The 15,460-nt window shown below is 38.6% G+C and overlaps 1 protein-coding gene across 1 annotated transcript in view; it reads left to right on the top strand.

The window, feature by feature from the left end:
• Nucleotides 1-14,701, top strand: part of DPP4 (dipeptidyl peptidase 4) — a 43,201-nt gene extending 28,500 nt beyond the window's left edge. The window contains exons 19-26 of the mRNA XM_038143546.1: nt 887-956; nt 2,530-2,724; nt 3,572-3,626; nt 5,485-5,584; nt 7,142-7,206; nt 12,303-12,375; nt 12,619-12,692; nt 13,539-14,701. Of these exons, the coding sequence (XP_037999474.1) occupies nt 887-956; nt 2,530-2,724; nt 3,572-3,626; nt 5,485-5,584; nt 7,142-7,206; nt 12,303-12,375; nt 12,619-12,692; nt 13,539-13,637 (731 nt within the window). The 3' untranslated portion in view covers nt 13,638-14,701. The remainder of the gene's footprint in view (nt 1-886; nt 957-2,529; nt 2,725-3,571; nt 3,627-5,484; nt 5,585-7,141; nt 7,207-12,302; nt 12,376-12,618; nt 12,693-13,538) is intronic.
• The last annotated feature ends 759 nt before the right edge of the window (nt 14,702-15,460 follow it).

Genomic DNA, 15,460 nt, shown 5'->3' with positions numbered 1-15,460 from the left:
TTTATTCCTCTTTGTTCTTACTACTTCATGTCTTCAGGGTAAAAGCTTTTGGGTAAGGGGAATCTATTTTTGATATCAAAAATAGGGAATCTATTTATGTAGTCCTACTTAAAACTTCAAGTCTGCTCACAAATCCATGTAGGTAATTAGAGAAGAACTCCACCCCTGTGACTATAGAGTATGCAAAAGTTAAAATTAGTATTTTAATGTGTTCAATTTAAGTTGTTTATGTTTCAGTGTTCTGATGCCTTGCATATTTGTATCTGGGCAAATTTCTGTAAGATTTGCATTCTGACTATTACTGCAGTGCAGTCCATCAGCATTGCAGCATCAGTTCAATTAAAATTCATGAGTGAACAATTGAGTCATTCAGTTTGCAAAACTTACAGGGTGTGCCTTTGAAATGTTCAGCTCATAGCCAACTTGGGTAGGACGAATAACATGAATGGAACTGGAATCAGTATTGCTTCAAAAATAATAGATACTTGGATATGTTTCTGGGATGCTTTACAAACTGTCAAGCAAAGTCTATCTGGCAGGTTCAAAATAATATAGAATTTCTTTCCTCTGCTGGGAGAGAAATTTTATTTTTGAACCTATGTTAGATTTACTACTGTAGAGACATAACAAGTTTCACATGTAAGCTTAGAATAATGTCATGAGACGGCATTTTGATTCCCCAGATTTTATTACTTTCTGCTAGTTTAGCTGTAAAACATTTTAAAAAATGAATAGCTAGGAATTTCTGCATATATATGTTAGGACAGTCCAGTTGAAACAGCTCTATAATTTTAGAGGGTGGCTCAAATCTTCTTTTGTAATAATTGTAATGCATGTCAAGTAATTTCTGGAGAGCTGACCTAAGTCAAATTCTTTTCACTTTTAGACCTGTGGTATCAAATGATTCTGCCTCCCCATTTTGATGAATCAAAGAAGCATCCTCTGCTCCTTGATGTGTAAGTTTTCAACCACATGGCAGTGCTGTGTTAATAATCACTTTCATCTACTTCAAATGTTCTTAATAAGGAAACACCAAACTGAAATGTTTTCTACTTACTTCTTGAAGCAGTTTTAAGATGGAATGGAAAATAGGGGTTTATCCCAGTTCACGGTGGATTCCTGTGCCCTAAGATGATGTAATGCTTAATGAACACGTGCTCTGGCACTGGCACTGAGGCAGATACATTCTATGTGATTTAACAGCCAGGATGTTTGTGTTAGCTTACCTCCTCCTCTGCTTGTGACTTTCCTTAGGAGTAATCTTTGACGAAATCACAATCCAGAATGAAACCTTCAATAAGCCTTGTATTCTAAAGCTGAAGTAGTGTGTGTGACGTTGCACGTTTTCTGTGCTATTTGAGTCTCAGTCAATGTTGACAAACATCATCCTGTGGTCAGGATTGCATTTTTCATAAATACAAGCCCATGAGCATGTGCTCATTGGTCTGATTTTCCTCAGGCACTTCTGTTCATCCTGGTATGTTTTCTTCTAAATGTGAATTACTGAATTTTAGGTATGCATTAAACGAAAAATGTTGAGTTACTCCTTTTTTACAAAACGTGACTCTATAAGGAAACTGGATGTTAGTTGTTAGATACAGCTTTATATAATGCAATTTGGTAGCACTTTTTGATGTGCCATTGAACATTTCAATGAACAGCCAGTGCTCTTGGCTTCTTAAGACTTGTTTTGGTTATGATGCTATTTTTATTGACTTCCCCGGACCTTTGTCAGGATCACCTCTGGTTCACAGTGATCTTAATATTGGAAATTATTTTGGAAGTATATGGACCCATAGCTTGAATTAAATTCCCAGTAGTTTTTTCTGTGCTTTTAAAACAGATAAAAGTGGGCTATAGAGCCATAGGACCCATTCTTCTGTTTCTTATTCTGTTGAACAGTGGCTAGAGAATTGCGCTGCACAGAATTTTGCCATCAAGGCACTCAGAGTATGATTTAATAGTGATCAAGTGCTTCTGAAACTTTTTTTTTAAGTAAAAAGTTACAATTATAATTTTGCTTCTTTTTTTTCCACCTGTGTAAGAAACAGTTCAGACTGATGAGACATAGGAAGTGGTATTTTTCATTTTTCCAGTTGAAGGCAATTCATTGATTTCAGACTTAAACCAAATAAATCATGGGTGAGTGGAACAGAAATAGAGAACATCACTTTGAAACTCAGGTGACTAGATATGCTGGAACAGAAGAAAATTTGGCTTGGATTTCTGGATTTCTGATAAGCTGCGTTAAGTCAAAATAATGAAGGTTTCTTATTAGAGCAGAAAGAACTAAAACGAAAAAGAAAAAAAATACAGTCTGCTTTCTTGATTAACAGCTGAAGTTTCAAAAAAGCATATTGCTTTTAGGGGCACCTTGGAGTCAGTCAGTCAGGGATGCTTTTCTTGTTTCCTCAGTTCAATTTGAAAGTTTTTCCTGTTTTAAAGGGCAAAATTGTCAGCAGTAATTATATTTCAAATGCTTGATGTGCGGAGAGTAAATGCCTGAATTTTGTGACACTCTTCCCCTAGGTATGCAGGACCTTGTAGTCAGAAAGTAGACCAAGCCTTCCGGATCAGCTGGGCGACGTACCTGGCGAGCACGGAGCGCGTCATCGTGGCCAGCTTCGACGGCAGGGGCAGCGGCTACCAGGGCGATCCAATCATGCACGCGATAAACCGAAGGCTGGGAACCTTTGAAGTGGAAGATCAGATCACAGCAGCCAGGTGAGCTACAGGGAAAGGTCAACACCTGCTCCTTCTTTTCCGTGCTTAGTTTGTAAGGGGAAAAAAGGTGAAGGTTTCAAATCGTCATCTTGAAAATATTGGCAAAAAATAACTACATTCTGCCTAATTTTGTGCAGTGAAGTGTGTCATCTATATGCCGACCATCATTTTATGTTTAAAAAGAGAGGAGAGTTAATGCTGTAATACCAGTTAACCATATCTCTGATTTTATGGAGATGATTTTATAGAGATGAATGTGTCATATTTGTAGAAGAACATGCTACCAAGGAACTTGGAGATGGAAGTTTTACTTCAAGCATTTGCAAGTTTCTGTTGTCACGGAATTATGAGAAATACTCAGCCTTCAAATCGTAGTTCACATTTGTCACTTGGTTTATGCTTGTAGAACCTTACTAAAAGAAGCAATCCCAGTATACATCTTTCAGAATTGCAATGAAATTTGATCTTACAGGGTTTTTTATATGGGATTTTTAAACGTTAAGAAGTTTAAACAATTTCACTATCTTCTTAGATTTTTTGGGTTTGTTTTTTTTTTATGGTGACTGTATTTCCATGTGTTGGTCTGTTACTTACTGCTGCCATTTGATTTTTGTGCATCTTTAAGAAAAAGACAAAGGAGGTAGTGAAATCTAATACAATACAAATGTCAGTGAGTATGGGTTGAGGGGTTTCAGAGTGTCAAATGCACATCTGTTTTTCTAAATTTGAAGTGGAAAATGCTTGTTTGTACAACAGAAAGAAGAAAACTTGATAGGAAATAGGCACAACTGTAGAATGGCAGATACTTGCAGTCTGTTAAGTGTTTAATTATTCTGTTTGTTTTCAGAAAATTTTCTGAAATGAGCTTTGTTGATAAGGACAGAATAGCTATTTGGGGTTGGGTAAGTACTCAAATAATTTTGGGGGGAATACTATTTAATTTCAACAACTATTTATTGTGCTGTCATGTGTGTGAGATCCTGTAGTGCTTCATGTGAGGCACCTCTGGGGTCACAGAACAATCCAGTACTTGAGCTGATGAAGTTAATCTTAAAAGTGTGTTTATACATTAACGTTTTGCAATAATTCAGGAGCCTTTGTAAGAGAAATTAGGACAACTAGAGGGATTAAAAACCAATTTAAGTGGATGCTGCCAAGTTCCTGTGTACAGTATGAACCTATACCAAAAAGGAAAAAAAATCCAAGTATATATTCAAGAGTATTTCTTCAGTTGGATGACTGATTTTAAAAAAGATGTGAAATTACACTCAAGCCAGCTGTGTGGGATGGTTATCGTGGTATTTGCAACCAGAGGCCAGATTTCTCTAACTTGATGCATCTTTAAAACCTGGCACAGTAGATGGAAATATTTAATAGTTTAATAGCATGCACATATCCCCTCAGCTACAAAGCTAAATGTGCACGTAGTGTTAGTGATTGCAGTGCAGAATTAAATTGTTAACTGAAATTTGGGCACTGCAGGTGACAGGCACAGATGAATAAATTGCTTGATGGCAATATGGTGTCTTTAATAGCTTTTCTTCTGGGGCTAAAGATCCCTCTTCTCTGAAATTACATGTAATGGTATTAACTGTAGTGAAAGGAAGTTCTTTCTGCAGAAATTGATGATTTGATGCAATCCCATCTTAAGTCCTTATGACCCTCAGGATGAATAGTAGAACATTCCTCTTTGGAGCTATGTTGGGATATGCATCCTGGACATTGAACCTGTGGGCAAACAGATTTTCTTTATATCTTGAGTTTTTAGATTGTCAGCCTGTCATTGTCACCTGTACATGAATTCATGTACGTTAATTTTGTTTGCCATAGATTCAGCAGTAATACCTTTACTGTGGCCAGGTTAGGCATTTATACAGTGTTTAATTACTAAGTGCATGCATTAGTTCATTAATCTCATTGGAAGGACCTAGGAGTTGAAGTTGGAGGAAACATTTAAGGACTTGGAAATAAAATGCAATTCCCTTTGCCTGTAATCTGATTTTAAGACAGGAATGAGATCCAAAAATAGCTCTTGTTTTTGAATGTGGGTGGGCACATTTTCCTAAATAACCCATTCAAACTCTTGTGAGGGCAGTCATTTGGGCGGATGGTGACAGTGTTTAGGTATCTTGCTGCCTGGATGCTCAAGTGTGTCAGATATTTACTCATCTGTGTATCAGGCTAGACTGTGAGTAAATTTTCTGTGTATAGCAAGGAGTGTGTTGTTGCACAGTTCCTCCCACAGACTCAGCAGATCCTTCACTCCCCAGTCACAGTCTTGCTCCCGACACTTTGGGGGAGAGTTAGGGAGCGAGTTACCATAGGCCTGCTCCAAGGGAGCTGGAAATTTTTGGATGCCCTGTTGCAACTACTCATCAGAGCAGACTGTGGGCCAGAGCTCTGCTTCCACCCACTCCCCCAGCACGGGAAGGGACACAGCGGTTCAGCAGTGTCTCGTTTCCTGTCTTTTGCTGCTGCCTACAGTGCTACCAAACACAGTCATCCTCAGCTGAGTCACAGTTCGGCAGCGTTTTGTGCCCTTTTTCCCCATCAAGCTCTCATTCATCAGTGCCACAGCTGCCATGCACTGTTTGATGCCTGTTTCCCCGACTGAGCAGGCTGGCTGAGATCTGACCCAAATTCAGAATGGAGTTCATTAATATGAAAAACGCTGATCCTATAAATGCCTGATGAACTGTGTAGCAGATGGGCCCCATCCTTTCCCTTCTGACTAAAATAACAGCAATGTTTTCTTCTCAGTCTTATGGGGGATATGTGACCTCCATGGTGCTTGGCTCTGGAAGCGGCGTGTTCAAGTGTGGAATAGCGGTTGCCCCCGTGTCACGCTGGCAATATTATGGTATGTGAGGGCTTCCTCGTTACAAGGATTCCCATATGTCTTCCAGTGCACACGCTGCAAAGTGTGGATTCGGAGCGCAGAACTTTGGGTTATCTACTAGATGCCGCGTAAATGCCACTTGGTCTGTTTTTATGAGCTTGTGGCCGCTGCATTTTGAAATTAAACCAATTCGCTAAATATTATTTCCCATCTTAAAAAATCAGATCCATAACTTCAGGTAATCTCTTTATCCATTAATGAATCATTGTAATGTTGGTAGTACTGCTGTAATATGTGTGCGTTTGCTTTGACGACACGTTTGTGTGTCGGAAATCCATCGCAGTTAAAGTTTTGTGTCTTCAAAATGAAACTTTGCTTATAAAAATGAACTGTGAGGATCAGCTTTGAACTTGCATTGTAATTTACTCTCTAAAAGTACCAGAATAGGATTTGAATTGCCTTAGATTGGTTGGTCAGGGGTTTTTTTAGCATGTAAAATTTGGATTTTATAAATCTAATTCATCTTGAGAATAGCTTGATGTGAGAAAAACCTGACCACGTGGACAGGTCTCTACATGCCTCAAGCCTTTAGAGCATAAGGTTTCAAGTAGTTGCATGAGGCTAGAAATGGGCTAGTTATAGGGGCCCTCCTCCCAGATTAAAAAAATTATGTAAAGTTATAAATAGGTGCTGGTACAATCTGAACACATTTTAACATTTTCCTCATTTTTATTTGTCCAAAAACATTCAAGGGAAAGCTTTCCCTGGCAAACCCCTGCTAAAGAAGGCATAATTTATCATTCTGCAGCTAGCACAGAGGCTGTATAATAGCTAATTCAGCAGATCAGATCATGCTGCCAGGCAGTGGCAGAAGTCTGTTGGGGACATAGCAACGTCTTCATAGTATTTTGGACATGAATATTACAGTATGACAGGAAATATTTCTTTACTGATCAGGATCTCTAAAATTCCACTTTTACCTAGTTAAATGAAGGATTATGGAGGAATACATATTCAGCATTAAAAAACCTCTAGTGCAACAACTCTGATGAGAAGTCAAATAGACATTAGAATATGGCAGCAGAGCATTAGTTTGTATGGTTTAAAACAAAGCTGCAAATCAGCAAATGGTAAAATGACAAAAAAATACGTGGAAAATCAATTTGGGTTTGGTTTTTTTTTTGGGTTTTTTTTTTTTTTTTAACCCAAGGTGAATCCTAATATACTATCATATTTTCATAGTATAGATTTTTGGTAGTGAATATTTAGATAAAATAAAGATTTTTTTTCAAATGCTAGTTATTTACTGCAACATCTTCAGTCATTTTTTTAGGATTACTCAAAGAATAACAATAAGGAAACACTGACACAAAGTACTATATTAATATTCAGCATTCAGGTGTCCATGGCAACAAGAAGATTAACTATTCTGAATAATGATGGTTACCTACACCCCTCATTGTGGAAAACCTGATTTCCAGTATGCATTGTTACTGCTTGCATTGATGGGTAAAATTGATGGTGGACAGACTGAAAATTAAGCAGCAGATTCTAATTTTGGGATTTTTTACATTTCAGATTCAATATACACAGAGCGATACATGGGCCTTCCTACAGAAAATGATAATCTGAAGAACTATAATGTAAGAAAGAAATCACTTTGTTTCATTTTTTTGTGTGTTGTTTCATTTCTAAACTGGTGTATTCTTCTTTAAACAGTTTATTTCTTTCCCTGTGGGGAGAAATAAGTTTGTTTCTTCTTTTCTGCTAGAACTGTTGCATTGTGCTGTTAGAGGTTGTAGTTTCGTGTGTTTGGATTTGCACAGGGCAGCTTCCTCTTGGTGAATGGTGTGGGGTTTCTGTTGTTTGTTTGGTGTGTTGGTGTTTTGGAGGTTTTTTTACATTAATTTCCATTTGACTACTACTTTCCATTTGCAGACTGTAAAATAAGCTATATAAACTTTTATTTTAACCACCAAGAAACAAATTTGTTTTAAAATTCATATGTTTGTGAGCAAAGTATGCTTTATCTTAAACATTTTTCACAAAAACAAATGCACTCCCATTCTTTCTGAAATGTAATTTTTTAAAAAATGGATATTGTGTGAACTTCTCTGCTTTAGGAATTTGCGGGTTTTTTGCAGGGAAAGCAAAATCTCCTCAATACTAGAACACTTTGACAGGTAGGCAAATCTGTCTGTACTGTGATGATATCAAATTGTGGACCAACTGAGAGCCAGTAGTGTCAGGACTGAAACGTTGGCCCAATCTCCATAAACAGAGGGTGTCCAAAGTTTATTCTAAAATGACCAGTGTTTGCACAGGAGTGAGGGAATTTGCATTTGTCCTACTGAAAGCAAATTACATGTAGATTGTTCATCCTTGTTACAGCGTGATTAATCTAATTGAGTTGCTCTAATCTAATTTGACTTGCTCTTCCATGTGCCAGATCATTTTTGTTGCCTCAAGGGCTTTTTGAAGTCACAGATACCTGGGCATAGGGCAGAGCAACCAAACGTTCTGTTAGGTTTTGGGAAACTTCAGGCCCCGATGAAAATACAGTGCCTATGGGAGAGCTGTGAAGAATCTGAGGGGTACTTTGTGCCCTGGTTATTGGAGTGTTTCACAGAAAACTGTTTCACAGTCCAGCCATGGTGATACTGGAACCAAGCATTGATGTTAGAGGAGGAGATAGAGCATTCTCTGTGTTTGGGTTGGTAAGCAGGGTAGAAGACAGATAGCACTGTTGTGTGCATTAAAAAAGTGTCATGGGTAGAAAAAAAGGTGGGGGTTGTTGCACTGTTTTAAAAGTATGATAAAACTTATAAATACATACATATTTATGTATGTCAAACCACTGAAATGTGGTTTGACATATATTTACAGTACTCTAATGCTGTCAGCTGCTATACGAGATGTTCTGGTCAAGACTGGCGACAATGGTAGTGACTGCTGGACAACTTGGTACTGTGTCTGTCTCCCTCTTCTAACCACAGAGCTACTGGGCTCAGCAGGAACTGACCAGCAGCCTGCAGCCTCCTGCCTGCCTTTTTCCAAATGTGTTTCTTTAAGGCAGTGGAAACAGTAGGAGGTCTGCGAGGTAGCAATGTAAATACAAGTTCCTGTCGCTGTGCAGAACGAACGTTAACGCTCTGGGTGCACAAAGTCACTCACCAGCTTCACGGCACAGATGGCAACAGAGGACTGTTTAATCCTTTCAAGCCAGGAGTCGGATTTTCTTGGCATGGTATCCATTGCTGGCAATGGCCACGTTGAAACTGCCAGTACCAAAGAGCTAAAGGTTTCAAATGTGTTACTCAGAGGACTAATTGGGGAGAATGGTGGCTAGATGGAGGAGGAGTAATTGCCTAGATCAGATTGTCACACTTTGCTGCTGCTCCTAGAGAAAGGAAAATGTAACTTAAATCCTCATTTTTTTGTTAAAAGCTCCAAATAATATAGTATTTGGACTTTACTTTTAACCTGGAGGGTGGGGTGCCTTGTGAAGTGAGTTTGTTGGTTTTCATGTAGCCTCAGTGACAGTGTTGTGGGATTTTGTTATTGCTGAGGACCCTTACTGACTTCAGCCCAGTATGTTCCTGGCTTACAGCCCCTTTGATCCATGTCCCAGTCCCAATAGCCAGCCTCCTGGCCCCTTGACGCTGACGAGAGCTGTTTGCTGAAACGAATGGTTTTTGAGGTGAATGCAGAATCTGTACTGAAAGCTAGTACATACAGCTGAAGCTGTTAAAGCTAGCACTGCTAACTCTGTGCTGTCAGGTTTGTGTGCTGCATCATATATTCTCTATCCTGCTGCATTGCTGTAAAGCTGGCATGAAAAGTGAAAAGTTGCATAAACTGTAGTATGCACCATGATGTAAAAGAAATGAGATGGTGTACACCCCTGTTTGGAGAAGATGAGCACTGCCAGGCACATTCCTAACATGTAGAGTATTATTAATGACTGAATCTATAGACTCAAGAAACTAGCTGTGGTAAGAGGGGTACATTCTGCCTTTTTATTACTGTGACATTAGGTTTTACTTTATTAGAGGCAGAGAATCTGAGGTGTTAAATATTGTTTGTCAGGAGTCAAGTCTGAGGGAGGACTCACCCTCCTAAGTGGGTTAATTAGGTATGTTCAACGTCTTTTAAGGTAGTTGTAAACTATTAAAAATTAGAGCTTTGTAAAAGAGAGAAACAAGCATGGGTGGTGCTCCTAATACAATCCTAGACTGAATGGCAGAGAATCTGGTGGCCTGGAAGAAACATCCCTGATGCAAAAGACTTGAGACTGAATCAGGGCAGAGCTCTGGAGGTCAGACACAGTAGCCATGTAAAGCATACTGAAGAGACTGTTCAACTTGTGAGAACATTATTTTGCAGTTCACTCTGAATTTGATATGCTTTTGGCAAGTGTTTGAAACAGTCATAGATTTGGCAATCTTTTTCTAGCAGATTTGAAATGTTCAGTCCTTAAGAACTGCTGCATCATTAGGTTATGCAAAACAGGGTACAATTTTGTAAATATGCCATCTTGTACTGATTTGACATTTGTTCTATTATCTGAGAATATGCTAAAGGGAGAGAGACCTTAAATTTCAGCCAAACCTTAACTTGTTTGTGGAGTGCTGATAAAATGTTGACTGCTGTGTGATCTTTAGAAAAGCCAGTAACACTCAGCAGGGCCGAATTCTCAGTACATGTTCACATTACCTTTTCAGAGCCTTTGTCCTAGCAGTGTAACTGTAAAACAGAAGTGGTAAATAAAGTTGTCTTTTTTTTTTGCTGTCCACTTAAGGTTTGTTCAGCTGCTGTTGCTTTGTTGTCTAACTCTGCCTACTTGTGAGTGCTCCCTATCTTGCAACCTTCTTTAAGGACACAAAGGTACTGTGTTCTTCAAGCATGTTTTAGGGAAGGGACTCTTCATGTTGAGTGTGAGTACAGCAAGTGAAGTACCACCAGTGATAAAAAAGCAGAGAAAGTATCTCATATGCTTCATCTTTCTGAAGTATTTTTGCAAATAACTTTTTTTTAATTTAATGCCTGAAGAGGAAAAATAATGACATCCCCTTTCAAAACTGCTTTTGCCAAGTCAAGTTCTCAGAAGTGTAGCTTAATCAGGCTTCCACTCACAGAAGGTTTACTTAAAACAGCACTGCTTTTCTGCAATTAAGCCTAGCAAGGTGATCTATCAATTTTCCCTCTGCCCATGTGGGAAATGATTTACTCAAAGGATACTGGTTGGTTTGGGGGTTTTTTGGTTGTTGGTAGTTTTTTTGTCTTTAATCTCACTGTGCCATTTCTTTCTCATTTGTTCTTTTGGTCAGCTGGTTTACCAGTGCTCCTCAGTGTATCAAAGTGCTCTTTCCATATTTTGGCACTCACAGCTAAATGTTCTTACTCCATGATACCAAATCATCTAAATGGAAAGTGTCATGTTTCCACTCTTGGTGGATTTCCATGTACTGGATTTCTGCTGCTCTCTAACCTTTGACTATCAAAAGAGGGCAACTGCAGTGTTACAGACTGGAGGGTGGGGGTTTTTTGCCTTCTCTGCTGAAGTTGGTTTTCAGATTTCATTGAATACATACAAAGAACTTACTTCATGTATGGAAGGGTTCTGGTACACTATTCTGCCATGACAAAAGAATTTAATATTTTTACTTGCTTTAAAGATTCATGAGTGTACAAGAGACATAAGGAAATCAGAACACTTCTTGTTTTGGCACTATAATGTATTTGACTTTTTTGGGGTACTAAATGCAAATCCTTGTGCAAGGATACAGCCTTAATGCAAAACTACGAAGAAAAAAAGCAAATCACTAAATTCTCCTGTTCATAATTTTTAGTCATTTTTTTCTTTCCAGATTAACAGGTTGTCTTATCAAGTTTCAAATGTCTTGTCCATGTTGTTCCACTTCTTTCTCTGCTCATGCAGAGCACCATCCTACTCCCTTTCGTTGCCCAAATTAAAAATCTTATCTGCAATCCTCACTGTCTTCATTCTTTAGTCACAGTAGCAAGTCAGGTGGGCTAGAATGTTCTAGGGAATATGTTGTTACTATGTTTTAAATTTCTTGATTAATCACAGTCGCTGATTATCATCTTTTCATCACTGTATCGTGTTTCCATTCCCAAAATGTAGCTTGACTTCTATTTAGAGATTTGGTCTAGTGATTTTCGTTCAGGCATTTCTCTTTCATATTTGGAGAGCGTATTTTTCTAAACTTCTTGTTACCCAATTTTGCTGGAGACTGAGGCAGTATCAGCTCTGGTGCCTTACCTGCAGGTGAACCTTGTGGGGAAGATACCGTGTAGCCTCTGCAAGAGCTACTCCTTGCTCTCGCAGGGTGCACTGTTGCCATGACAACATTTTTTTAACTTGTCTGCAGTCAAACAGGAAACCTATGGCACACGGTGTGCTGCAGGCTACCACCACGCTGGCCACGGATTGAACGTGAACCTCACTGCAGAGCTCTCGCCCTCTGCAGCTGCCTGTTCCTTGGCAGCCATAACCTTGGTAACAGTTGGAGGCAGGTGTGGGGTGGTTTGAGTGTGGGCACCCAGCCCTGGATGTGTGACCATGTCCTGTGGCACTTCAGAGGGGGGTAAGCAGGGCTGTGCTTGGTTTGAGCTGAAGGACCCCAGACAATGTCAACACAAATCAAATTCAATTGGTAGCAAGTCATACCCTAATAAATAGCACCTTTTTTCTTTTTTTTTCCTTTAATTTCAGAGTTCAACAGTAATGGCCAGAGCTGAAAAATTCAAGGAAGTTGAATATCTCCTTATTCATGGAACAGCAGATGGTGAGTTGCAGTTAATTAGACATTTTAGTATTACAGACAGGTTCGCAATTCTACTACTGACAAAACAAAAGCATGAAGGGGCAAGGCTGTTACATTTGCGTCAATAAAATAATACCGATTTTTGCAACTATTCTGTGTTTCAGTCAGCAGTGCTGGGGAGTCTAGTGTGTACATTGCTTTGATTTTCCCCCAGAGTATTACAGAAGCAGTTTTTGTTTACCTTTTTCCTCTTCCACTTTTCAGATAATGTTCACTTTCAGCAAGCAGCACAGATTTCCAAAGCTCTTGTTGATGCTGAAGTGGATTTTCAGGCAATGGTATGGTTCTGTTTTGTTTGTCCTTATACAAATGAGAATGATAAAATAAACTCCCTGTGGTAAGGTATAAATTCATTGCCCTCTTAAATGAAAGTTCATATAGTTGCATTTCATGTTCAGTAACTGAAATGTGAACATAAAGCACGTATTTTATTTCTGCACAAGAGAAACTGTAAAGCAACACCATCTCCTATTTGATCCTTTTTACCTAATCTTTCATTTTCTTAATTTTTTTGTGTTCTCTGACAAATAGCCAATCCCAACCTTTGCATATACCCAAGTGCAATGAACAGTGTCTTACAGACAGGATAAAAGGAAAGGTTGGCTTCAGCAAAATCCCAGATAGCCTGTCCATCATGTCTGATGTTTACTGTACTTGTTAGACAAGCAGTGATTTGCCCTTTCTTGTGTTGTGTATCGAAGTTCTCAGGCTAAGGTGCAAGCTCTTCCTTTTCTATATTCTCTCAGCCCTAGAGGAGCAGTGCTAGAAAGGATGATGTATAGAAGGAGGCCAAGTGCATGGTTTTCCTTCAGCCAAACTCAAAGGACATACAGAGGAAGAGGTCAGGCACCCCTTGTAACTGAACAGCTGAATCTACCCTCCATGTGGACAAGCCACATGTTGTTTTTACGCCTTCAGAATAAAAACAGAGCATGTCCCACATGCAAAGAAGGAGCTTGACTGTCATAGCAGCTTCCTACCCCATCACATCTTCACCTCCATGCTGAAAGCCTCATGCTAGGATAATTTTAAATGGCTGCCCAGGTTTTTATGTCTGTCATGTTTGATTTATATCATTTAGATGTAGCTGCAACTAACATTCTCTTTATTTCTCTTTCACACAGTGGTACACTGACAAAGACCATTCCATCTCCGGTCAAGCACATAAGCATATTTATACCCACATGAGCCACTTCATAAAGCAGTGTTTCTCACTGCACTAGCACCAGCATTTTGCTTGTTAGGATGGTACTTCTCCAGAAAACTCTCACAATGATGTACTCTGAGCCAGTATAAATCAAGATGAGATAAGAGTCAGCTCTTGGGATACCGGTGTACACAATGAAATGCTAATCTTTGTAATGATTCCTGTTGCCAAGCAACTATTGCATTTTTATTGATTGTGTTTAATTGGGTCTTAACATCACCAGAATGATGTTGCAGACTTCTAGGAAGCATGGTACTTGCTTGAGTAATTACCTTTTGATATTTCAGTCTAAAAGAGGAACAATCCACTTTGTATACTGGAGAAAGGAATGACAAAAATGTCACATGGCAATCAGTCACAGAATAAAAATATAATAATGTTTCCATCAAAAATGAAATTAACCCTGGGGTAATTTCTGTGAAATTAATGAAGAGACGTTTTTGCAGAAATTCATAAGGCTTGATAATTATTATTTTAGATTGGGTATCAGGAATACTGCAATGTTAATATGTGCAGAATGAAATAATTTATACGGCAGTTCCTGAAGTGAGTGTGTTTGCTCTGCAATCCCTTGTATTACAGTTGTAGAACTCTTGCAAGGCAAGCACATAACCAGCTTTCACCAAAGATTTTGAAAGATATCTAATCAAACCAGTGGCACTGAATTTCTTTGTGTGCTATCATATAGTACTGTGATTTTTGCTTATTTTATAGTGAAAACAGCTGCTACACTGGGAATCTGCACTGCAAAATCTCTGGGAACAAGAGCCCCATTTTTTTAATGTAGAAGTTGCTCATGTACTGATGAATAGGAACTAGTTCTTACACTGAATCGTAAAACATGACAATGTGAACTAGCCGCCACTTACAGCAAGGGCTGGACTGTCACTCTCCTGTGAACATACTCTTTGGCAAAACCTTACAGCCTAGCAATAAATATCTGCTTTCTTTACAGCACTCCAGGTAGGCTTCTCCATCTAATCTGAGGAATAATTTTCTTAATTTCACATAGAAAAAATGCAATCCACTTGTACTAAAAATTGTGCTGCTTTAAAATAATAAAGACAATAATTTATGAAAGGAGGTGTAGTCCGTATCATTGAAAATGTTGTTTCAGAAAAAGGAGACTCGATTTTTTTTTTAAATCCCATTAATTTTGAGGATGACTTACAGTGAAGCTTCTGGTTTTGTGTAATGGTATCGTGTAATGGAGTGTGACATGATTATCTAACACTTAGCTTCTTGGTATTACATGCCAGCATCTGATTATGTCTGTATTGTGGGTTATTAGTGACATTAGGTGTGAATGTAAAAGTACTCATGCAGACAGATAAAGCATGGGGAAGAATGTTAAGACACTTTGTGCAGCTTGTCCTTAAATGAGAAAGTCTCAGCTAGAAAATCAGATTTTGTTTTCACAAACTAACAATTCCTTGACTCACAAAATAAGATGGGCAGTTTTGTTCTGTTTGTTGGCATTTTTTGAAACATACTGGAGCTGGGTTTTACAAATACCATCTTGAGTCCAAGGCAGTAGTGGCTCGAATGTAGACTGGCACCACTGTTAAAGTTCTACAAGATTACAGGGTGTCAGTTGTCTCCAAGAGGTTTTATCATCACATCTCTCATTTTTTTGACTCAAGGCAAAGAAACCTATATCAGTGTAAGGTAAATCCCAGCAATACAGACAGGTTATAAAAAAAGATTATCATTATGATATGGCTTGTGTATGTAAGGGTAAATAGTTAGGATTTCTTTTAATGTTATCACTCACACTGTCATAAAAAACAAAAAAAAAGTGTTTCTGTAATACAAAAAGCTACTTTCATCAGGCTCTCC

The sequence above is a fragment of the Motacilla alba genome, chromosome 7 (assembly GCF_015832195.1).
Source record: "Motacilla alba alba isolate MOTALB_02 chromosome 7, Motacilla_alba_V1.0_pri, whole genome shotgun sequence".
NCBI lineage: Eukaryota > Metazoa > Chordata > Aves > Passeriformes > Motacillidae > Motacilla > Motacilla alba.
Note: the sequence above shows the minus strand (reverse complement) of the source record. Positions and strands in the feature narration are given on the sequence as shown.